Raw genomic sequence first — 26033 nt, forward strand, 5'->3', positions numbered from 1 at the left:
ATTTTAAGTCAACAATTTGCACATTATTAAAACAATGCTTGTAATTTCGGATAGTTCATTGTCATCTAAGTCGTAATGCAAATATTGCCACCATGGAAACAACTTACAAACTAACTGTTAACAAACTATTGTTAACTACTTCAACCAAAACACAAGAAGGGCAAAAAACACCCATGAGAAATACAGAGCCATGGTACAATTCCTTTCGTTCCTTGGACTCTTCATCAATTCAATACGCATTTGGCAAAGCTCGTTCTTCATTTCTTGAACATCTTCCTCCATATTATCCTTTTTAGTCTGCAATTTTTTGATCTTTTCCTCCATCAACTTCTTGTCATACTCCATCTCAGCTATGGTCGTATTAGCTTCAAAAATCTTAAGTTGAAGGTGGTCAAGTTCATTGTTATCAGGAAGAATCCACCTGAAAAATTCGCACTTCGTATCCTATAATACGATTAACACAACCAAATTAAACAGCCAAACCAAAATTCACCAACCTTGCCAAAATCAATTACTAATTTAGCACACAAAAATTCAATTAAACCGTCATTAACACAGCCAAATTAATCAACCAAACCAAAATTAATCAACCAAACCAAAATTCAACAACCTTGCCAAATTCATTAACACAACCAAATTAATCAACCACGAGTGAATTAAATGAGAGTCCAGACAAGGAGAGGATTCAATTAAACCTTACCAAAACCAAAACCAAAGTCAACAACCTTACTAATTTAGCACACAAAAACTCAATTAAACCGTCATTAATTAGGGTGAGTGAATCCTAAATACACGAATTAAACCAATTGCAAAGGTAAGACCTTTACAAACAATTCGTGACTTGTGGTGGAAATCAAAAAAATTGCAACAAATCAGAGGATCTTACCGGCCATAAAGGGCAGCCATGAAACTTCATTCCTACATTTGGACCTCGCTTAACTGTACGCACAACAGAGTAATTCCCACATTCACACAACAATGGTGGTACCATTCCTCCCCTTGAATTTGATGAAGACGATCCGACAGGTACTTGCTTTGAACCAACCATAGTAATTGAATTGAACGACGAGGTGTGAGGGAGCAAGAATGGTGGAGGAGAAGAAGAATTTTTGCAGAGGAGAAGATGAAGAAAATGTCGCAGAGAAAATGAGGAAGAAAGAGAAAGAATGAAGATATAAAGAAATAAAAAGGGGAAAAAAAAAAATTAAAGTTACAACGGTTATAATGCCACGTGGGACGCTTCACCGGCTAAATCAGGTTTATTACCTGTAAGGTCTAATTAAAGTAGTTAGGGCTTAAATGTGGGATTATTAAAAAATATCGCTTAGGTGGGATTAATTAAAGAAAACCGGCCAAAGGTGGGATTAATATTTACAAATTTTCCTATATATATATAATATATATATATATATATATATATATATATATATATATATATATATATATATATATATATATATATATATATATATTTACACTCAAATGAGAAGAGAGCTTATAATGAGAAGAATGAGAAGTGATCTCATACGTTCGCTAAGATCTGATCTAACGACTCCTACCGCGTTTTAGTCATGGCATAATTGTAAATTTCACCAAAAAAAATTCCGAAAACATTCCAACAAACAAAACAACTCTAATTTTCTCTCTCCTCATTTCCGTTGCTATCTTTTCTCTCTCCTCGAGAGTTTCCTCTCCGTATTCTCTCTCCTCCATTTTCGTTCGCTCTCCTCTCCGCCACTGTCTCCTCTCGCGCAGCCACATCTCCGCGCCGCCACCATCCACCGTGCCGCCAACGTCTCCAACCTTCCATCTCCGACCGCCACCATGTCTACGGCTTTTCCTTTTGTGAGTTATTTTTAGGTTTTTATTCAATTTTAGGGTTGTATTTTCTGTCCAAAATTTCTGCAATTAAGTAGGTAGTTGATAGTTATTTCCTCTGATTTTATTTGTTTGATTTGTTCTATCCATTAGCAATTTTCGTATTGTTCTTGATCTAAAAAACTTGCTCATTAATTCCAAATAATTAAATAAATAATTTCTTTAATTTCGATTTCTTGCAATTGAGTAGGTTGTTGATAGTTCTTTAATTTCTTGTGATTTTGTGTTGATAATTACAGTGTTGTTTAGTTAAATTGATTATACTTTTAGAATCTACTCTGAAGCTTGTTGGGCCTGAAAATTTTGCTCATTTATTCCAAATGAGAAAACTTATAATTACTCATTTGTGCAAATGAGCAAATTTAAGTGTTTACATAGAACAGGACAAGCCACATATAATCTGTTACATAGAATAGAAACAAGCCAACTATGAATCAATCAGGCCATTTGCTGCAGCTGACAATGAACATAGAAGGTTGTGCAATCCATTTAGCTCATTATGAAGTCAGTGAACTGAGTTGCTGCCAATTGACATTGTTGGGAAGTTTTGAGTTGTCTTCTTTACTGGTGATGTTGGCACTTGGCACTTTCGATTTTGATGCCTTGAGGTGTGTTGCTGCATTTGCTACCGGAACCTCATCTTTTTTTATTCCCGTCTTATTGTTCGCATCGCTAGTCTTAATTGATGGAGTGATTGATAATTTCAAACCTGATTTTCTTCTTGGGTATGATATGAGGTCTGATTGTCAGCTAGTTGAGGAACTAGCAAACTGTAAACTTGTAATCTCTTATATTGCCTAATTAGTCCTCAAACTCTATTGTTTTTGTTGGCTAGAATTTTAGTACTGAAACAAATCACCTGTAATGATTCTGTCTTCTTGTTTTCAAGAGCTTCTAAAATGTTAGTACTGATATTACTCCTGTAATGAATTGCTTATTATTGATAAAAACTTACTTTTCCTAAATTAATTAGAACTAATATTACTTACCCATTATGTTTTTTAGTTTTTTAATTTTCCTTTATCAGTTTACTGAGTTTTGTACCGCAGCTCAAAAGATTAAAGCTTCGCAAGAACAACTGGGACTCAGATACTTATGGGTTTGATGAGGTTCTGACCGAATTTGCATCTCAAAAACGTGTATACGAGGTTGTGGAAAAACCTGTTGTTGAGGTATGTATTCTTTCTTTTCCATAGTTCATTACTGAAACAACTGAAGAATTAATACTTCTAGCTCCTGGTGCTAGAGGCAAGTTAGAAACTGAATTTGTTGATGGTGGCAGGCTGGCCTGGCAGCCTCATATATATTTAGACAGTCCATCTTGCTGCATAGTATTTGTTGCTAGACTGATAGGTGTTGGTGGTTTTTCTGTTGAGGTGTCTGCAAGTCTAATTTACATATTATGGTTTAAGTTTTTTCATTTCATTTTTTCGTGTGTTATAACTTATAAATCTGCTATTGAAATTATCATACTCCATACAAAGGACTTAATATGTTTATGTATCTTATCATAATCTGCAGAGTGTTTTGGATGGTTATAATGGAACAATTATGGCATATGGACAAACTGGAACGGGCAAAACTTACACACTAGGACAACTTGAGGAAGACACAGCTGGTCGTGGGATTATGGTGCGGGCAATGGAGGAGTATATAGAGTAGGGAATGCACCTATGGCCCCTGATGATGTTGTAGCAGCTGCGAGGAGTTTTTTAGAGGCCTTCTGTAGATTAGAGAACTTACAAGAAGGGCAGCATCAGGTACTATTGATATCAATTCTAACTTAGTCCAGATGGTTTATACCTAAGAAAGCCTCTGCTTTACAATGCTGGTTAATAGACTTGTATGTTATAAAATTCTACCGCTTAGAGGTCATTAAAAATAACTTTTTTTTGTTGTTGTACCTAACATGTAAGTAATGCCTATTAGCTCAATTGGTAGAGCTTTGTGCGATTGCACAATGATGTAGGTTCGAATCCTACATAGGCAACTCTTTGTATTCCGTTATGGAAACAAGTATTAGGAGATGTTCTGCCTGAAAACTATAGGACAACTAGATCTGCAGAATTTGTTTGCTGAGAACACTTCTGGTGTACAACTTCCTGCTGCATCTCAATTGGAAGTAGTGAAGGAAATTGATGGTACGGATAAGAAAGTTCAGTTGAAAGGGACGATGAAGGACAATGATACGATATCATGACCCTCGAGATTACTGATTTTGGAGGTAGTGTACTACAAAATACAGTTCGCTTTGAGTTCTTACTCGAACATCATACAATTCAGGAATTCGTGGAGGAACATCAGGAAGTGGCATTAGGAATTGGCTTGTCAACTGAAGATGTTACACTGATTGCTAAGCTGATTGAACAACTGGATAACAGGACTGAAAAAACAACCTAGTTGCTTTGGGAAGATGTCATCCCTTTGCTAATCACATAGCAACCCAAATAGAACAATAGCTCTATGTAATGGAAAGCAGTTATAACTTGCTTCATAATCAATCACGATTTCAATGGAACCCCACCAAAACCAAATCTAGTAACAAAGAAGAAATGGAAGATCTCATGTTGCATAATTTATTTATTGCAAAGGAGTTAAAAATAGAGGAGAAAGGAAAATGGAGGAGAAAGACAGAAAAATGGAGGAGAGAGAAAATGGGGGTGAGTTTTATTTGACAGGGTTTAAATATGGAAGAAACAAAATTGAGGAAGGAAGAAATCCACGTGAACAATTAATGGTTCATTTGGCCGACCAGCTGTCAACTACGGAGTAATTTGTTTCTCTTCAAAGGCACATTTACCATTGTGCCATTAATGACACGCGAATATAAGTCGTCGGATTTAAACAGATTTAATGATGGACAACTCTTCTCATTCTTCTCATTATAAGGATCTTCTCATTAGAGGGGGACCCTATATATATATATATATATATATATATATATATATATATATATATATATATATTAGTAATTTTAAAGGAATAATTTTTATTAAAATGAAAATTTTATTACTAAAATAGACAACATTACGTATATCAGAAAACTATTAAATATTTTAAATTAACTTTTACTCCAATATGCCGATGTATATTGTATAATATTTAGGAAAAATTGATAAAGGCAGTCCCAACTATGGACGTTCTTCTTTAAAATGTCCCAAGTACGGATTATTACTGACTGGTCCCAACTAAGAGGGGTGTTGACTTTGCGTGGGCCTTCCCCAAAAGTGACCGGTTTGGTAAGTAAATACTGATGACGTGTCAGGTTGTTAAAAAAATCAGGTGCCCACTTAAAAAACCGACCCGTTTAATAAATACCCGCCCATTTAATAAAACCCACCCTCTCAAAATACCCACCCACCCCTTTAAATTAGAACCTAGACCCCCACTTCTTCTTCTTCTTCTTCCAAATTCGACCTGTTGCTGCTGCCAACTACTCTGTTCTTCCTTTCTTCTTCTTCTTTTTCTTCTTCTTTCCTAACTTCTTATTTCTTTTCGTCTTTTCACTCATTTTCGACCATTGCTGTTGCTGCTCTGTTCTTTCCTTTCTCTAATTTCTTCCGTCTTTTCACTCATTTTATGTCTGTAATTTTGATTTGTTGATTTGCTGGGTTCGTTTGATTTGTTTGATTTGTTGGGTTTGTTTGATTTGTTGATTTATTGGGTTCGTTTGATTTGTTGATTTGTTGGGTTCGTTTAATTTTGATTCGTTGATTGGTTGGGTTCGTTTGATTTGTTGTTGATGATGATGAGGGGCGAAGCTACGAAGTAGGAGAGCAGCGTTGGTGGGCTTCGAATTGTTGAAGTAGAGGAGAAGCAGAAGACGAGAGGATGTGAACTAGGAGAGCAACAGAAGATGAGAGGATGTGCACGAGAAGCTTTAAAGCACGGGAGTTGCTCCCATGGTGAATTAAAGCGAAGACGGTCTAAGGAGGATGAAGAGAAGCGGCGTTTTTCTTTTTTTTAAAGGAGCGTTTTATTATTTGTTAATTATTTTTTATTTTCTTTTCTCCTTTTTAATTTTTTTAAAAAATTTTCCTTTTCTTTTTCTTTTCTCTCTTATATTAAGTGAAGGGTTGGATGGGTGAGTAATAAAGGCAGGTAAAGAAGGTGGGTGAGTTGGAGAAATAATTTGGGGAAAAAAAGATAAATTAAAAAAAAAGGGAAAAACTTTGACTTATACAATCGGTCACCAGTAAAAAGGCCCACGCAAAGTCAACACCCCTCTTAGTTGGGACCAGCAAGTAATAATCCGTACTTGGGACCTTTTAAAGAAGAACGTCCATGGTTGGGACTGCCTTTATCAATTTTTCCTAATATTTATTGTACAACAGTATTTAAATAAGAACTAGTGTGTGGCTCGGGCGATGCCCCGATTACTACATTGAATAGTTAAAATTTTAGATTTTTCTTGAGCAAAATATTTGATAAGATACATGTAAAGCATCAAGTGAAAGCATTCATCAAGTTCGTCAAGTACACAAACACACTAAGTCATTTATCATGAGAAATAATTTTTCAATTGCATCATCTTACAATTTGTATAATTTGTTTTTCTAGTGGAAATAAGTGATTCAAAATTAACAAACACCAAATTAGATACATGCAACCATACAAGACATTTCTGTAGTTGATGCTTATGAGACTTATGACATCATGTTTATTCATGATTGTCCTAATTCTTTAATTTTTTTTTCCAAAATAGTCAATAGAAAATAAAAAGTCACATAAAAGTTTTGTTGTTGTAAACTTCATGTTAACATCCATTTATAATTAATGTGAAGAGATAAACCACAAATGGTTGTTGGTTAAGATGGTAATGATAGTTATCCTCCACACTTGAGGTCTGGAGTTTGAAACTCATTGTACGTATTGATTTTTAATATATTACTACCTCCGTTCCTAAATACGTGTCCAGTTCCCATTTATAACGTTCCCTTTTATGTGTCCACTTTCCGTTTTTGGACATACACCTTTACCACTTTTCTATACACTTTTCCATACACTTTTCCATCTTTTCTATACATCATTACTCCCTCCGTATTTATTTAAGAGATACACTTGGTCGGACATGGATATTAAGGAGAAGAATTGAATGAAATAAAATAATAAAGCAAGTGTGGTTAGATAGATATTTTAATAATTAAACAAATGGGGACCATGTCATTTTGGTGGGTGGGAGGTGGGGTGGGTTTATGAAATTATTTGTTTAATAGGATGGTGGGTCATAGGGTAAATTAGATGTATTATTTAATTAGATGGTGGGGTTGATAAGTTACTAAAAATGGCAAGTGTATCTCTTAAATAAATACGGTCGGAAAAGGCAAGTGTATCCCTTAAATAAATACGGAGAGAGTATTACCTTTTCTTACACATTCTACACTTTTCCCACTTTTCAATCCCCACATCCACGAGTAAACTGTACTGAAGGTCCCTAAACTTTGCCAAAAGGAGCAGTTAGGTCCCTCAAGTTTCAAAAGGAGCATTTAGGTCCCTCAAAATGGATGGAAAACGCTGCTTTTTGTTTTCCGTCACTAAGGGCCGTTAAAATGAATATAATAATATTAAAAATTATTAAAATAAAAGTAGAATTAATATACACGTAGATTAATGATTGAAAACAGATGATTTTGATGAAAAGAAGCCTTTTCCAATTACTTAGAGGTTTCAACTTACTTTTTCAATGTGTACACGTGGAAACCTTCCAACTTCTCTCGTTTTTTCTGGTTCCTTCCTAATAATGTTTTGGCGGTAATTTTTTACTGTTCCCAACCCTATTTCCCCCCTTTTCACTTCCTATTTATATGGTCCCCCCCCCCCCCCCCATTTTCACTATCAGTTGTCTTTTTGCCATTTACTCACTCAAACACTTAAGAGAATTTGAAGTTATTACTCTGAGTTTTCTGCAAAAATGGGTTCTTGCGTATCAGGAAAGAGGACTGCTGATAAGTGGGAATGTCGCACCCCCAAGAGAACAAGAATTTCCAGATGGGACGAAGGTATTTTCATTCAATTTGTCGGTTTTTTTCAATAAATGTTTGCAGTTGAGCCATGATAAATTAGGGCTTTTTTGTTAAGTAACTTTTTCCCAAAATTGGTGCATGCATTATCTTGATTGTGGTGTTTTATATGTTAATTTAAACAATCGTGGGCTGATTTCGCATAATTTATCAATTGAAGTTGGAATTAGGGTTTCGTCCGTTTTTACTTTCCAATATTTAATTCGAATTGATGCTTGCATGTTCTTGAAAATGGTGTTTAATATGTTAAATTATACAATTGTTGCGTAATTTGGAATTAATTTAAACTAGATTTTGTAGTAATTAGGGTTTCACTTACTGTTTTTGATTCACTTAAATAAAAAACAGAGTTTGATTAATTCGAATTGATGCTTGCATGTTCTTGAAAATGGTGTTTAATATGTTAAATTATACAATTGTTGCGTAATTTGGAATTAATTTAAACTAGATTTTGTAGTAATTAGGGTTTCACTTACTGTTTTTGATTCACTTAAATAAAAAACAGAGTTTGATTAATTCGAATTGATGCTTGCATGTTCTTGAAAATGGTGTTTATTTAAACTATTGTTTCTTAATTTAGAAGTATTTTAATCTAGATTCCGTATAATAATTAGGGTTTACTTACTGTTTTATTGACTTTGGCCGTTACTTTGACTTTAGGAGACCTTGCTTTAAGGGAGGCACACCCCCTTTGCCATCATCAAGACATCCTCATCACCCAGATCTTCACCAAGCTGGACTGGGAGGGGCAGGCTGCTGTGCAGATGGTATGCAAGCAGTGGCGTAGGTGGGCCAAGTTGCGGTACCGCCTCCCATACCACTACCCTCAAGGATGCTACCGCGCGTGGCTGCGGGAGTGGGTGATCATGGACATCATTGACAATGATGGCCGTGACTTCCACGCCTGGATGGACAAGGACATGACCGTCTACTTTGACGGCTTCCCCCTCCTTTTCAAGGAGGAGGAGTAGCTGGTGGTGGAGGCCATGCAGGGGTGGGTGGTGGTGGCGCTGGTGGTGGCCCCTCTTTTGTCAAGCTTATGATGATCCAGCTTGTTTATAGCTTTTTTTTATTTTTAATTTTCAAGGACAATTACATTACTACTGTCATTGCAAGTAGGTTTTTGTGAATGTGACAAATGTTGGTTTTTGGTATTTGTCACTGCTATGACAGTAGTTTATATCTAACCGTAGGCTTCTCCCTCAATAGTGGGTTGAGGTTTGAAATGTTAGGGTTGAAGCCTACCCTTTTGTAAATGCAACTGACATGATCATGATGAATGAATGAATGCAACTTTAACCTTTTGTTATCTCTTGTGTTGTTATTCAAGATTTGGTTTGGTTTGATTTCTTAAAGTTTTTTTTTTAATTGATATTGTTTTAACTTTGATCAGATGTTGATGATTTGACTTTGAACCCTTGCATATATGTGCATCATGGTGGTGAATGGGTTGTGCAAGGTGATATGGTTTATAGTGGGGGGAGGGTGGATGTCTTTGATTACATCCATGAGAATGCAGATGGCAAATATGTTAAGGAATTAGTGGATAGTTTAGGTTATAATGATATAGAGAAAGTACATTTCTGGGACCCTAGGAAAGAATTCAAGAATGGGGTTAGGTTTTTAGGTTTTGATAGTAGTACTTGTGACCCTTTCTTAGCTTTACTCTTTGAATACAAAAGCATTCATATATACATTGAACATAAAATCAAACCCACCTACAACTTTAACCTAAACAGGAGTGAAGGAGGGGGAGGAGGGAGAGGTAGCTTCCTTGAGTTGTTGAATACTGATGTGGTTGACTTAAATTCTGATTATGTGGAACCACCTTTTACAGTACTCCCACCCAAACAAACTGAAACTCAACCTGAACCTCAACCTGAACCTCAAATTCAACCTCAAAATGTGCCTCAACCTGAAATTGATTATGATTCAGAGGGTACAGATGAAGATGATGATGAGTTAGCCACTGCTAGGTCTAAGATATCTGATGATATGAGAAGGGAAAAGACTTATTTGGAGGAGTTAGTAATGCTGAAAAAACTAGCAGAAAGTAAAGTAGAAGGTGGTCTGAATTTGGGGGATGACTTTGATGGATACAGTGACTTAGACAGCCCTAGTGAGTCAGAAGATGAGGATGATGTTGGTTACTTAGTTGCACCACAACACCATAAGAGGGGGAGAGGGAAACAGAAGCAAAACAACACTGAAACTGAAGAGAGGGAAGCCACTTTTTATGTTGGGCAACAGTTTGAGAATCCAAAGACATTTAGGAAAGCAATCATAGATTATTCAATTGATAAAGGAAGAAACATTCCATTTTCTAAAATGATTCCACTAGGGTTTGTGCAGAGTGTGAGCACAAAGATAAAGGTTGTAAATGGATAATTTGGGCTTCATGGGAGAGAGGAAGAAGGTCATTTACAGTGAAAACATTTGTCAGTGAGCACACTTGTGGTAGGACACCTATCATTAAGAAGATGACTTCACATTGGATTGCAGAACACTACCAGAATCTGTTTAAGGTTAACCCTTACATGAGAGTGCAAGATATTCAGGAAACCATTTGGTTAGAAAAGGGTATAAGGGTGAGCAAAGACAAGGCTGCCAGGGCTAGGAGAAGGGGTCAAGCACTCATTGTTGGTGAATACAAAGAGCAGTATGCATTACTCCCAAGGTATGCAGCTGAGATACTAAGAAGCAATCCAGGGAACACAGTGAAGTTGAAGTTGGATGCAAATGTGTTTGACAGACTGTATTTGTGTTTTGAGGCACTTAGGAAAGGGTTCTTGGCAGGATGCAGACCTTTCATATCACTTGATGGATGTTTCTTAAAGGGACCATTTGGGGGTCAATTGTTAGTAGCAGTAGGGAGGGATGGAAACAATCAAATGTTCCCTTTGGCTTGGGCTGTTTGTGAGGTTGAGAGCACTGACACATGGAGTTGGTTTCTAGAACTTCTAGCTACTGATTTAGGCACTAGTGAAGGAGCAGGGTACACTTTCATGTCTGACCAACAAAAGGGTTTACTTGCTGCTGTGTCAAATGTGTTTCCACAAGCTGAAAGTAGGGTGTGTGCAAGGCATGTGTACTGTAATTTTAGGGGAGTGTTTGGAGGTGGTTTAGAGTACATAAAACAATTTTGGACTATTGCAAAAAGCAACACAGTAAATCACTTCAATGAAAACATTGAAGTAATGAGGGGTATTTCACATGAAGCTGCTGAAGACCTACTGAAAAGGAACTACAAGAAATGGTGTAGGGCATTCTACACTCCATTATCTTGTTGTGACAGTGTAGACAACAACATGAGTGAGGTGTTTAATGCATGCATCTTGAGTGCAAGGCACAAGCCTATTATTACCATGTTGGAAGATATCAGAGAGGGTTTGATGGAAAGACTGCATAAGAAAAGAGATTTCATTGGGAAAAAGGAGATAATGTTGTGTCCTAGGATCCAAATTCAGTTAGAGAAACACAAAATTTGGGCTAGGGGTTGGAATGCATACTGGGATTGTGGGTTTTGCTATGGAGTAAGAGAAGGTGCAACACAGGTTAAGTATGTGGTGGATCTGAACCAACATACTTGCAGTTGCAATGCATGGCAGGTGAGTGGGATTCCATTCAAACATGCAATTGTTGCTATATGGAATAAAGTAGACCACCCAGAACAATATGTCAATGCATATTTCTGCAAACAGACCTACATGAAGGCATATGAATTTTTGTTAGAGCCTTTAAATGGTCCTCAAGAGTGGCCTACTTCTGATAGCATTGTTGTGGCTCCAAAGGTGAAAAAGGTCAATAGAAGACCTAAAAAAAGAGGAGATATGGTGTTGGAGAGGTAACTGCATCTGGTAAGCTGAAGAGAACAGGTTGTTCTATGAAATGCAGCTTATGTGGTGTGATAGGCCACAACAAAAGGGGTTGCAAGAATGCCCCTAAGCAACAACAACACAGCAACAATCATGCTACTGCAGAGCAGACCACACCACAGCAACAACACCCAAGAACCAGTTCAGCTATACCAATGCACAATAGGGGTGTGGGTATTTATACCTACCCAAATGGGTATCAAAGAATAGCTACTGTAAGTCATTCAATATACTCAAATTCTTTCTTACATGTTACTTTATTGTACTGAAGCCAACTTGTTCCTAATTTGTTTTAATTAATGCAGCCTATATCACAACACTTCCCCACACCACAGAGGCAAAGACCTCCTGCAGCTTTCCATTCTGATCATGGGGGTGAGCAAACCATCTACTCCTTCTCTGCACATGACTTCCCATTGTCACAGACTCAACCAAGTCAAGGACACACAATATCAAGCCAAGCATTGCAGGATCTTGCAATGGCTAGAAGATTAGAAAAAAGACCATGAGGTTAGATTTTATTGAATTTAAAGTCTTCATTACATTTCATTAGTGCAGATCATTACATTTTACCTACCCACTTAACCCACTTAACTTAAAACAAACCAGATAAAAAAAAACAGAACCACTAGGATTACAACCCACACTTCACATTTCACACTAATAGGTCTTCTCATCTTGCTCATCACATAGTCTGCCTCCCTCTTCCTTGCATAATTGTTAGCTTCACTAAGTTTTGTCCTAAAACTATCAACTTCAGCAGCAAGGCTTTGTTTATCTTGCATTAACCCTAGTATGACAATTGTTTGCCAAGTTGTTGGTTCTTGTTCATCAATCCATCTAAAAAAAATGCAACCCCTTCTGTTTGTTTCAACGTCATAATCTGGACAAGCAATGAACCTCCTTCCAGGATTTTCTTTTGTCCATGCCTTTTGAATGGATACTGTGAATCCACAGTAGCACCTCTTAGGGTGTTCATTATCACCATTGTTGAACAAAGAGATAGCCCTGTTCATCATTCTACAAATAAATTACGTTTTAATAATTATTTCCTAAATATGTTTAATTATTGTTAAAATAAGCTAACTTAAGATTTTAAAAAAAATGGCAGAAAAATACCTTTTTGTTGAGAAGAGTCAGCTATGGTGGAGCAACAGAGAAAAAACACAGAGCAGAAGATGGAGAAGAAAGAATTTTGTTTTTTAAGTGTTTTATTGTTGTTTTGTTGTGCATGGAATGTTAAATACTCTGTTTTTTGAGAGCCTCAACGGCTATATTTTTGTAAAAAGCTAACTGAAATGAATTCCCCTTTATTTAATTATTGGTAAATGGTAAATGTAACTGTTTTTTTGTCGTTTAGTGCCTTTTATTTAGTTTCTTTTTAATTTAATTGAATTTTAACGGCCGTTAGTGACGGAAAACAAAAAGCAGCGTTTTCCATCCAAACGCAGGGACCTAAATGCTCCTTTTGAAACTTGAGGGACCTAACTGCTCCTTTTGGCAAAGTTTAGGGACCTCCAGACCTATTTACTCCCACATCCACTTTTATTTATACTTTATCAATAAATAATTATCTAATTTTACCTTTCCAAAAAAAAAACATTTCCAATCATTACCTCTTACACACCATTCAATTTTATTAATTACCGTGTACATGTCCAAAGTGGACACGTATTTAGGAACGGAGGGAGTAATATAGATTTGAACTTTTTATCACTGACAGGTAGGTTTGGTTTTTGACAGACTATGAGTAGATAGTAGAGTACCGTACTTCGCATTTAGGAATTCAAGTGTTTTAATCTCATCTAAAAGGAGGTTTTCTGAATCTATACTAGGTATACCATTAAAATGGTATACTAAGGGTAAAACAGTAACTTCATTTGGTATATTAAGGGCTAAATGGTAAGTTCATGTAATAAATTAAGTCTGGCCCACGAAAAATAACATTTATCTTTGACTTGTTAGTACCAAACTATGTTGTTTAGAACCAAAAAAAATGAAACCACTTTACCAAACTATGTCATTTGATATCACATGAGAAAATACAACTATTTTTCTTGTACCAAACTATGTGGTTTGGTAGTAAATAAAAATGCAGAATATTAATATACCATTTCAATGGTATACCTAGTATAGATTAAGACTTTCTCATCTAAAAGTAGTAAAGGGCATTCTCCCTCCTTCCTTCTACGAATCTACCCTCAACCTCCAAACAGAAATTCGGGAATTTAATCTTTTTTCAGAAAGTCACTCGCTCTCAGGTAAATTGATGGTTGTCTTATCATCTTTCGAATTCAGATTCATTTTAACATGTTCAAGATTAATTTTTTATTTATTTTATATTTTCAGATTTTGGATGAATACACTATTGTGTGTAATTTGTATGATTTCATATATTAACTGTGCTGGATTTTGATGAATTTATTGTTATGATGGTTGATAATGCAGATCTTGTTAAGTAAACAAATGCCAAGAATTTCATAGTTTTGAAACAGTATGTAATTTAATTTTGCAATTCTATAATCACTTGAAGCAATGCTTGGTTAATTATGATATTTCAGCTCCAGTTTGTAGGTTATAAATTAATTCTGAACCGGATTTTGATGTATGAAATTTTAATTGAACATAAACACTATTTGTTGTCAATTGTCTGATTATTGCTTGCTAGTACCCCTATTCCGATCATCGATGCCACCTGATTTTGTAATTAGTTTCATAAAAAGAAATTATTTTGAAGGTATACATTTCATCAAATGTGTGTAAGTTGGATAGAAGAAAAACAGTATTACTAGATGGTACTAAGTGTTTGTAAGTTATAACTTGTGCGTTCTAGGAAGTTATTAGAGGGCAAAAGAACTGAGTTGGTCTTACCGTAACACCAAACAGCTTATGGTAACTGGAATGGGAAAAGGAAGCTAGAATCTTGTAAAGACTTTGATTTTGGATGTATGAGTTTTGTCTATTATGGCCTGTTTTCTCCCGTTATCGTGTATTGTTCAATACAAGAATACAACATACAAGTACGGTGTTGCCATATTGTTCTGCAATACTCCGTATTTCACATTGGACTACTGACACGAATTGTTTCTCGAGATATTATTACCTATAAAAGCGTTTCATAACCACTTGTGTTGCTGATGATATATCTATTCCTTTTCTTTACTTACTTTTTTTTTGCTATGGCTGAGGTTCATGTTTTTTACCTCAGCTGTGTTGAATTCCATTTTTCATGGTGATATTGTGTTTAGTGTTCTACATATTGAAACTTTGCAACTTATAGTGTTCTAGGTCTTGCTTTAAATGCCATGCTGGGTTGTCAAGGATGATGTAAAAATCTGATCTTTGGGTAAGATTGGAAGAAGACGGATAGCTTGGAAGTGGGAGATGGGAAACAAAAAGGAAAGAAAAGTCATTATTGTTGATCAGAATGACAATAATCCGTGGTGGTGGTTAGTTAACAAAGGTTTGGGAGCCTCATTCTTGTGCATCTCTCTTTTTGCATTGTTAGTTAGGTTGGCTGTTTCACTTCATCCTTATTCGGGTGCTGGAAATCCCCCAAAATTTGGCGATTTTGAAGCCCAGAGGCATTGGATGGAGATAACTATTAATCTCCCTGTTAAGGAATGGTATCGTAATAGCACAGCAAATGATCTGAGCTATTGGGGCCTCGACTACCCTCCACTGACAGCCTATCAGAGTTACGTTCATGGCATCTTCTTGAAGTCATTTCTTCCGGAGTCTGTTTCCCTTTTTACTTCCCGTGGTTACGAGTCTTATCTTGGGTGAGTGCTTTCTCGCATATTCCTCTCAGTTATTGCACATATCTGAGGGATGAGGATCCTTTTGAACTGATTGTTTTTTCTCCATTTCCTGTAGAAAGTTGCTGATGAGATGGACAGTCTTGTCTTCTGATGTGTTGGTGTTCCTTCCTGCTGTTTTTTACTTTGTTATATCATATAGTGCTAGCCGTCCTCACAGGCATAAGAGTGAAATAGCTTGGCTAATGGCAATGATTTTGCTGAATCCATGTCTCATTCTTATAGACCATGGCCATTTCCAGGTTCACCTCCATTCTTCCTGTCGACCTGTCATCTTTTCAATGCTAAATCTGTGGTTTTGACTCCAAATTTATGTTATATTCCAGTTCAACTGTATCAGCTTGGGTCTCACTATTGGAGCTGTTGCTGCTATTATATCCAGCAGAGAGCTGGTAGCTTGTGCTTTGTTCACACTTGCTTTGAGCCATAAGCAGGTGCTTCCTTGACCTTTAGCCCAGATAGTCAATGTGAGCAGGGCCTGAACTTGGTTGGACCAGGCACTGTTATTGGTCTACGGTTTAAAAGCTCCCCTTCCCCTCAACAACTGTTATTTATGGATATGCAAGTTTTACCACTGCATGCAAAATTGTCCAAATTCATTGCTTGATATTCTACAGACAGATTGATGCATTCTTGAATTACTTACTAGCTACAAATTGAGTTTATGCATTGCTTTTAAACTTAAAAGATAATCAACGGGGATTCTGATCATCTGTAGGTCTGATGTCTAGCAACCTTTTTCCCCTTATTTTTGGGTTAGTCGGCAGAGGAGAATTTTTATGACTTCTTGCCTTTGCTAAATTATAGTTAACTTGGGCAGCCATTCTTCGTAATAGGATGTAGCGTGTTCTTTTAAGTATGTGAGTCAGTTTTGTAAAGGAGATAGTACTTTAAGAAATTTGATTAGATGGCTGATTCAAATTCCTCTGGTTATTAAAAAAAAGGGCTTGTTAAGGTTGTCTCTGCCTGAAATTTGATTAGATAGGCAAGAACTTGTTAAGGTTGTCTGTGCCTGAAGTAGAAATTCACCTGAGTATTACAGCTGTTTTTTCTTGTGATTTGAAGTCAAATGATCCGTTGTTTTCTGACAGATGAGTGCATATTTTGCTCCAGCATTTTTCAGCCATCTCCTTGGTAGATGCTTAAGGCGTCGCAATCCTTTCCTTGAAGTGTCAAAATTGGCCTTGATTGTCATGGGAACATTTGCTTTAGTCTGGTGGCCATATCTGCATTCCAAAGAAGCCTTTTTAGAAGTATGAAACACTAAACTTTCTCATTTCTTCCTGCTGAATACTTATTGATGTATCACAGTTTTTGCTTATTAACAATTATGGTGGAATGCATATTAATCTCTTCATTTCACCTGTAAACTCTTCTGTATATAAAAGCACGTTACTCTGCTCCTGCAGCTTTTTTCTTAGGATCATTTTTTAGGAGGCAGCATGTTTATGTTCTAACCTTTTCATGTTAAACTCTGGTGCTAACTACTATCATCTTATTTAATTTCTGTCTTATACATGGTTTCTTGGAATATCAAACGTATTTTGAATAAATTTGCATCTTAGGTTAATAATTTGTAGTCTCTTCATATAAGCATAGTTATTGACCCTGGCTCACATTTAACTGGTTCCTGCCTCCTCTCCATGAAACCCTATGAAGAAATTTTGATTGCTTTCCCTTTTGGAAGAAATAGGTAACATGTTTTTTGTAGACAACTAAGGTTCTTAATGACTACAACAGTCTACTTCTAACTCAATGAGATGGCTGTCTTATCATTAATTCTTAAAATTGTGCAGGTTCTGGCCCGTCTTGCACCCTTTGAGAGGGGAATCTATGAAGATTATGTTGCCAACTTTTGGTGCACAACTTCAGTTCTTATTAAGTGGAAGAAACTGTTTAATACATCGTCTTTGAAGCTTATTAGCTTAGCGGCCACTTTGTCAACTTGCTTGCCTTCGATGATTCAGCAGATAAAGGACCCAAGCAACAAAGGGTTTCTCTATGCATTGCTTAACAGTTCTTTCTCATTTTACTTGTTTTCATTTCAAGGTTAGCTTTTAATTCACTACCATCCTATTGATTATTGCATTCTGATGATTTTACCCTTTAAATGCTGAACATCTGTATTTTTGTGGCTATAACTCTGCAGTTCACGAGAAGTCGATTTTACTGCCACTTCTGCCTGCAAGTCTCTTGGCTCTTGAAGAACCTTTGGTTTTCAGATGGTTAATCCATTTTGGCTTATTTTCGATGTTTCCACTTCTATGTCGTGATCAACTTGTCTTGGCATACATTGCACTCTTCTCTCTCTTCTACCTTCTCTTCTATGCACCAAGGAAGAAAGACTCGGGGAAGATCAGATCTTTTTTTACCTTGAAATTATTAATCACGACCCTTCTCGTGTTTTGCTCTTTCGTGCTTCACATTGTTTACTTGGCGATGAATCCTCCAAAAAGGTATCCTTTCCTTTTCGAAGCTATAATCATGCTTGTTTCCTTCACTCAATTTGTTTGGCTTGCACTTTATACCAATAAGAAGCAATGGATGCTACAAAAACAGTCTACTTGGGTAGAAAAGGAAAAGAAACTTCTTTGATCTCTTTTATGACTGAATTTTGCTAATATAAACATGCCATTTTAATGATTTATAAATGTTGATGCATTTTAGTTAAAGCCTTAATGAATTTGCTGTTTTGGAGCGTGGAACTTCTTGATTTTATTAATTTGATATCTTTGTACAGTCAGATATACCCTTGTTTTTCAAGTTCTGGTCTGGAATTGACAATATACCAGGCTTATCATAATAATATCTTCATACATGAAACTTCTATAGTTATATACTGTTTGTAAGAGTATAACTATCGTCCTATCGTACACATGCAATTTCAGTGATGTATTGCCATACTACCTCGGATAAGGCTAAGGCTACGGGTACAGACTGTAGGTTACACTGTTACAGTAATAGTGTATTTGGTATCAAGGTAGTAGGAATGAAACTGTGTTTGAATTTGGTTGAACCAAGTGGTTTTAGGAGACTTATGAGTGAAACCACAAACTAGGTGCTCGGGATGAAGATGATGCATTGTCAAATTATCATGGACACAATGGTAGTCTTACATACTTCCTCCCTTTTTTTTGCTTGCACTATTTTTCTTTAATAAAGTTGCATATTACTTGCACTATTTTTCACAGTGGTATACTGTATGCATTAACACATTTATTTTTTGGTGTGTTCAGAAACCAAATACCCATTTTACCCTTATACATATTTTATATTTACCATTAACACCTAACCTTTTCTACTGAATTTGTTTGTTATCACATGGGTATTCTATATTTACTTCATTTCTCAATGTTTGTGTCCAATCCAAATGGTGCAAGTAAAAGAAAAAAAAATGAAAAAAAATAATATTATTTAGTTATTGGGAGCCATGAAAGACAACGATGTAAACCGATTATGATTATACGGGGTAGATTTTTAGTACCAACGAGATGTTTGCAATTGCAACTGGCAAGTCCTATAGTCCTATTTGGCTATTTGTCCTGCAAAATTGACCTCATAATGCCGTAAAAGAATGTACCTTGTCCCTTGACATTTAAATGGTTACGTAGAAGGAATGTCGACGATGTCGATGTAACCAAGTCATAAACCTGCTTCATCTATTCGATTTTTTTTTTTATTTTTTTTTAAAGAACACAACCTTTCCGGTTGCAGGTAGCAAATTCATTTAAATCTTACATTCCTAATATATTTTTTTATTTTTTTTTTGAGGGAAAGGGTACATTCGTAATTCATTACGGATTTATGACTTCGCTACATTGATAAATATCAAAGGAAAGATTTTTTCACAACAAAAAAAAGAAGTAAAGATTTAGTTTGAGATGAAAAGGCATTAGATTATGAATGTCAATTTAATCCATAGTATTAATAAGGAGGGTCAAGGCCTCGAAGGGGTTGCCGGATTTAATTGACCCTATTTTATCGGAATAGCCGGATGTATTTGACCCAATTTCCCAGAATATCCATGGTAATACGATACAAGTCATACAACTGAAGGAGTGAAGGGGATTATGAAGTAATGTGTGGTGTTGGGCCTGGAATGCAGCCGTTAGCCGTATCTGTCGAAACAAAATACAGTTGGAGAGCAACAATGTGTTCAACATTTGGCCCACTTCTGAAAGTATCATTAACCTTCCCATTTTTTTTTATTTTTTTTTTTTTTTTATTTTTATTTTTATAAGAGCATGTATATTGGGGCTCTTTTTATTTTTTATAACAGCATGTATATTGGGGCTCTTGGAGTGACTCTCCAAGTAACTCACTAAGTAACTCTTCAATAAGAACTATCTCTTGGCCAACATTGGGGATCTTGAGGGGCTCTTGAGTAGCTCTTCATGTAGAGTTACTCCAAGGTAGCTCTTGCCTAAGAGCCCTCCAAGAGCTGATTTTTGTTGAAAAGTTGGGAGTAACCAAAGTGGGTAATAATTTTGAAAAATAGATAGTCACTGTGGTTAAAAGGACTATTAATTATGGACCATCATATGGTAAAAAAGAGTTTGGAGAGCTCATTTGAGAAATCAACCAATGTTGTATGTTTTTAGGAATAAATTATTGAGTGTGTCTTGTAGAGAGATAGTGGTAGAGAGAGACTAGAGAACCCTTCATAAGTTCTTTTAAAGAGTCACCCAATATACATGCTCTAAGGAAAGTGAGGGAGGAACCAAATGAGTAGCTTTAAAATTACAATCCTCCATTAAAGTGTAGTTATGTTGCTTTCGCTTGGTATAAAGCCCGATTCCAGCATCATTGTCCCTACTTTGCTCGTTTGCAAGTGGCCCTTAGTATACACCCTTTGAAATACTTGGGAGGAGCTTTGGTAAGTTTTTTGTTTTGCAGGGTTCGAGTTCGTGTTAAGAGCTCTGATGTCTCTTGGCTTTGGTCTTGCAATCCGGTGGGTGGATTCTTACTTCTTGTAATATTGTTTCATGTTGTGGTGTGTATGATGTTTGTTTTTAGCTTTCCTAGTGATAGGTTATAATTTGTCCTTCTTTTAATGAACTCTTTGTCAAAAAAAAAAAAAAAAATTACAATCGTGCACATCCTTTTGTTGAGTTGCAACAATGTTGATGAATAAACATCCTTAACTTATGTTAAAAGTGGCCTCTCTTTAATTGCAAAATAAAAAAGTGACCTCTTTTTAAATCTTTTATTTATTTTTGTTAAATAAGTTAAGAGTAACTCTTTAAGTTTTTAATTAAATATCGTACATCTTACTCCTTTTATTATTAATAACTAGTTTTTGATCCCACAAATTCTTATTTACAATGGGTGTACAATAAATATTGTACACCGGAATAAAAGTTGACTCAAAATGCTTAAAAGTTACATTTATATAGGTAAAAGTTATCTATTTTTTAATGATAAATTTTTTCATTTGAATAATAATTATTTCTTCAAAATCACTAATAATGTATAAATTAATCATTTAACCATTTAAAATGTTTATTTATCAACTTTTTAATTTTATAATATAAAAGTTACAGAAAAATTATTTAAAGTTACGAAAAACTGCATAAACGTTATCTTGGTGTACAATAAATTTATTGTACACCTTGTGCGCGCAAGACCTTTTGGATCCCGGGCAATGCCCCGGGTCATTACATGAAAAAACATATTTATGCCATTACATACAAAAAAGGTGAATAAATGTTCTATTATTTTATTTTCTTTACTATTTTGTCATTTATTGTATTTTTTATGGAAAGAAATAAAACAAATATGACATAGCTTGGTGGATAACTCTTTATTGTTTGAAACTTGAGATCAAGGGATCAAGTCTTATATAAACAATATTTATATTTTTGATTGTATGTAAAGCATGAAGTTAGACCCTTAAAAGAGGGCAGAAGGAGAGCGCCACATGACAAATGAACTTGATTATAAACGTCTTTTAATATATAGTATAGATAAAATTATTAGTCATACATCGTACTCCTTTTATTTTTGTATATTTATTATTATTAAATGGTCAAAATTTAATACAAAGTATCCATTTTCATTTAAAGAAAAACTTACGTTTACTATTCTTAAATTTCGTGTTAAATAAAAAAAAAGGCATAACGGTTTTGAAAAATACTGACAACAACTTAGTACTATAATGTATTGTGTATATTAATATCTAAAATGACAACTAAATGAAGAACACTGTAAAAATTCATTGAAGTAATTTATTAAGTAAAACTCATAAGTCATACTCCCTATGTATTTATTTAAGGGATACACTTGTCTTTTCCGACCGTATTTATTTAAGATATACACTTGCCATTTTTAGTAACTTATCAACCCCACCATCTAATTAAATAATATATCTACACCCCACCCCACCCCTCATTCCCTAAAATGACATGGTCCCCACTTGTTTTTCTTATTAAAATATCTACTCAATCCCACTTGTTTTATTATTTTATTCCATTAAATTCTTTTTCTTAACACCCGTGCCCGGCCAAGTGTATTTCTTAAATAAATACGGAGGGAGTAACGAGTAGGATTCTAATTTAAGCCTTTATTTTTAGGTATTTAATTGACTTTTTTTTATCATTGAATAGATTTGGGATTTGCTTGTTTAATTTATTTTGACTTATTTCATAAAAAAGAAGTTCCAATAAGTTTAGCTAAATGCAGAAAAGTTCTAATAGTCTAAATAGAACAAGTTTATTTCAAACAATTCCATATAAAATGATTTTTCCAAGAAAATTTAACTAACAAACATAATAATTTCAGACAAAACGGGTTTAGAAAAAACACAAGTTCATATAAAGAAATTACAGTCAATAATAAGTTAACAAAATCTTAGGGCACAAAATACATCTTACACTTAGGTAAACATAGAGAAAAATTGATCCAAATGAATAAAATTAATTATCAAAATTGAAATATAAGAGGTTAAAGATCATTAGGATTAATAGGCAAAACAGATCAAAGTGAGCACAAAAAAATGGTGAAAGAGAGGGGTAAGCCCCAAACGAAGCTACAAAAACACTAAGTAGCAAGCTAAGTAAGAAAAACAAAAATCTACACTACTATAGAAAAAAGAACGAGGAAAACACCAACTAATATCAAACGTCTATCAGGCACCAATCTAGGCCAAGCCACTCGGCCACTCCACTGAAGTCCTCTAATAAAACGGTTCAAATATCCTCTGGGATCGCCCTTAAAAGAATGGACGTGTGCTCAAAATGAGCAAAATACACACAAGTTTATGTATGATACAATCGGTTGTATAACAAGAATGTTAAAACACCTTAAAGGAAGTCAGATTCAATTACAGAGCTAGAACTTGGGATTTATGACATTAAATTTTAAGATTGTGAAGCATTTCCTACCCTAATGACTACTCCATAATAATTAGTGATGGTTTCTATCAAATAAAGATTGAACTTTCATTAAATTTGTGTCCATTCAGTATTACTCATTAAATAAGTACAGGTGTTTATGCAATGAATAAAACAAGAAAATCAATCATCAATAAAATAGTTGAAGAAATCAATTTCATCAAAGAAAACAATAAAGAAATTAATTTTGTTGCTTACTTGTCACTTATTCTTTGGGTCATCTCCAAACCGTTGGGTGTTGCATCTCCAATTACTTGAGAAAAATATTTAAAAAATAAAGAAATAAACATTGACTGACGTGTTTATGTTTACGGACCACTAAAATTAAGTGATTATAAAAAAGTATTCATCCTATAGTCTATACAAGTTGAGAACACCATTGCACTTTGCACCAACAATGGCTATCTACATTAATTGGTATTTACACTTGGACCAATAAGAGGCTTTTAAAATATAATAAAATTGACCAATGAGAGATCTAATAATAACAAGTGGACCAATAGAAGAACAAAGTAAAGCTCGATCAGTTTTAATTTTAAAAGGAAATTTAAGACATAATAACTTGTTGTACGTTGCTCGATATGGGTAAATAGAAAGGTTTACATATGATAGCCGTAGGGTCGAACCCTGTTAGGGGTAATTTGAGAGTAAGAATCGTCTTTTCTTCCCCTCTTCCTAACACCTTACCTGCCAAATTTCAGGGAACCTTTTTTTTTTACATAATATAATTTCTCTGTTCTTTTTTAAATGACATAATTATTTAGGCATGTTTGTCAATGCACGATTTTAAACATCAATATCTTCAATTATGAATTAGAAAAAATTATAAAAAAGTTGATATTAAAAAAATATTTATTGGGGCGATTTTAATAAAACCTCACACGACTATGTTATTCCTTAAATATAAATCGCAAAAGGAAGACAAAGAGGTTTGTGTGAATAGCGTCCAAAACTCAATTGTGTCCTGTAAATAACAGTGGACCCCCCAAAAAAAACTGGGAAAAGAAAACTTATAGCTGAGAGCTAACAGGCCTGGTATTATATAGAACCGATCTCTTAGGTTATAAATTTTGAATAGGGGGATAACCCTAAGAGTGCAGTCTTTAGAAACAACTGGTCTCTTAGAGTTTTGAATTTAAACACCCGCTCTCTTAAATTAAGTTATTCTTTTCGGTTTTCACCACGCATATGAAAACCGTAGAGAATAATTGTAATAATTTTGTACGATTGTAACATGAATATTGATTAATTTTAGGACGATACATTTTTTTATAGTAATATATTGTGTGTTGTGGAATATCACCAAACACAACATTCTAAAAATCTTGGGAACGTCACTGCCGACACCCAAAAAAAAAAATCCTGGCTCCGCCACTGATAACAACGGGAGGGAGTATATAATACCTCGTGAGCATTATATTATGTGTATGTTCAAAACCACAATAATATTTGGTGAATTATTCTAAACCTCATGTATACCAATTATTTAATTAGCTCGGCTTAGCCTTTTAGTTAATTAAATATTACCTTTGGGTTGTGCATCTAGCTGTTTAGTTCATACTTGTGACTTCGACGATGACATAACTAGTCAACTCTGGTTATTTTCTAGTGTGACTTTGTGTTGTGCGTCTACTTCTTTAGTTCAAGCTTTTTTCTAATTATTTTCTTGCATGAAAAGAAAATAATTCCACAAATGGATATTATTTTAGTCCCATGATGAGAGTGCAAAATGTAATTTTGAATTCTATGTGACAAACGTATGTTTTACTTTCAGATTAAACAATAATGATATGGGTTTTGAGGTAGCGGGTAGCGTTTTGACCTAGTCAAGACGCTACTTGTAAAATTTGTAAGTGTTTGGTAAAGTAACGATTTAGGTAGCGGTTAGCGGTTGGGTAGCTTTTGTCAAACGTTAAAATTAGTAGCGTTTAAGGTAGCGGGTAGCGTTTGACAAATTTATAATAAAGTTTTAAATAATACTCTTACTTTTATTTTTATTTTTATAATATCAACCGCTACTTTACCGAACACTCATATTAGTTACCGCTACTTTGACAGCTAACCGTTACCCACTACTATTCACCGCTACTCGCTACTTTAACCGCTACCCGCTACTCAACCGCTAACCGCTACCGTTAATTTTGCCGAACAGGGCCTTAAACTGGCATCTGAAATTTGTCTATCATTTAAAAGTTTGGATAAAGTTGATTTTTCTTCAAAATATATATACAAATATATTGAAATACGACTTGTATAAGATATGATTTTGATGCACTAACTTTAATACAACGTCAAAGTAAAGTAACCTTAATAAGTCCATTACATCTAAAAATAAACGAAGAAAGCTTTGTAAATAGAAAAATCAGTCATCACGTATAAAAAGCATGATATAAATTGATGAATTCACTATCGGCAACTTTTGTGAAAGACCGTCTTACCATAAAGACCACTTTAATTGGTTAACTAATTTGCCACATTGCTTAACTAACTAGTTTTAGTGCTTATATAACTAATTAGTTGCATTGTTTAACTATTTGGTTTCAGTATTTAACTAATTAGTTTCAGTGATTAATTAATTAGTTCCAATGATTAACTTATATGACACCAATGTGGTCTTTTGTGTAAGACCGCCTTATACAAAAGTTTGTAATTCACTATAGAATGGAAGTAAATAATAAATTAATTAATTAAACAATTATAAATCCATATTGAATATTTCGCGTAATCGTCCACACAAACAAGCACCTTGATGAGTATTAAACTAGTTAATTAATTACCCATTTACAAGAAAAGTGACCAAAAAAGTTAATTTTTCTAGCTTGAGTGACGTTAGTTACGGTGTAGTAGTTTAATTAGGCATTTTTAGGTCGATTTCCTAAAATAAGTAATCAAACTTTGGAGTTTAGTTTGCCGATATCCAACAATAATAACTGAATTGCCAACACTATAATTTCTGCTGCAACTTGCATCTAAAGTTTATTCGCTCATTCTTTTCTCTTTTGCTTGTCCTGTTTAAAATATTTCGTTTAAAGATGGATAAACTTCGATAAT

At 34.8% G+C, this 26033-nt stretch overlaps 3 protein-coding genes across 3 annotated transcripts; 2 read left to right on the forward strand and 1 right to left on the reverse strand.

The window, feature by feature from the left end:
- Nucleotides 1–133: 133 nt before the first annotated feature.
- LOC110778184 (uncharacterized) lies at nucleotides 134–1324 on the reverse strand. The gene is made up of 2 exons (XM_056834849.1): nucleotides 887–1324; nucleotides 134–444 (listed from the first exon to the last, which is right to left on the reverse strand). The coding sequence occupies exons 1-2, from the start codon at nucleotides 1046–1048 to the stop codon at nucleotides 136–138; spliced, it is 471 nt and encodes a 156-aa protein (XP_056690827.1). The 5' UTR covers nucleotides 1049–1324; the 3' UTR covers nucleotides 134–135.
- Nucleotides 1325–7720: 6396 nt separating this feature from the next.
- On the forward strand, nucleotides 7721–9101 carry LOC130470506 (uncharacterized). Its single transcript, XM_056840753.1, has 2 exons — nucleotides 7721–7877; nucleotides 8559–9101. The coding sequence occupies exons 1-2, from the start codon at nucleotides 7790–7792 to the stop codon at nucleotides 8867–8869; spliced, it is 399 nt and encodes a 132-aa protein (XP_056696731.1). The 5' UTR covers nucleotides 7721–7789; the 3' UTR covers nucleotides 8870–9101.
- A 4437-nt stretch (nucleotides 9102–13538) lies between these two features.
- On the forward strand, nucleotides 13539–18336 carry LOC110799005 (probable dolichyl pyrophosphate Man9GlcNAc2 alpha-1,3-glucosyltransferase). Its single transcript, XM_022004208.2, has 8 exons — nucleotides 13539–13588; nucleotides 13936–14034; nucleotides 15054–15555; nucleotides 15650–15833; nucleotides 15918–16025; nucleotides 16683–16844; nucleotides 17388–17640; nucleotides 17741–18336. The coding sequence occupies exons 3-8, from the start codon at nucleotides 15158–15160 to the stop codon at nucleotides 18184–18186; spliced, it is 1551 nt and encodes a 516-aa protein (XP_021859900.2). The 5' UTR covers nucleotides 13539–13588; nucleotides 13936–14034; nucleotides 15054–15157; the 3' UTR covers nucleotides 18187–18336.
- The last annotated feature ends 7697 nt before the right edge of the window (nucleotides 18337–26033 follow it).

The sequence above is a fragment of the Spinacia oleracea genome, chromosome 1 (genome assembly GCF_020520425.1).
Source record: "Spinacia oleracea cultivar Varoflay chromosome 1, BTI_SOV_V1, whole genome shotgun sequence".
Classification (NCBI taxonomy): domain Eukaryota; kingdom Viridiplantae; phylum Streptophyta; class Magnoliopsida; order Caryophyllales; family Amaranthaceae; genus Spinacia; species Spinacia oleracea.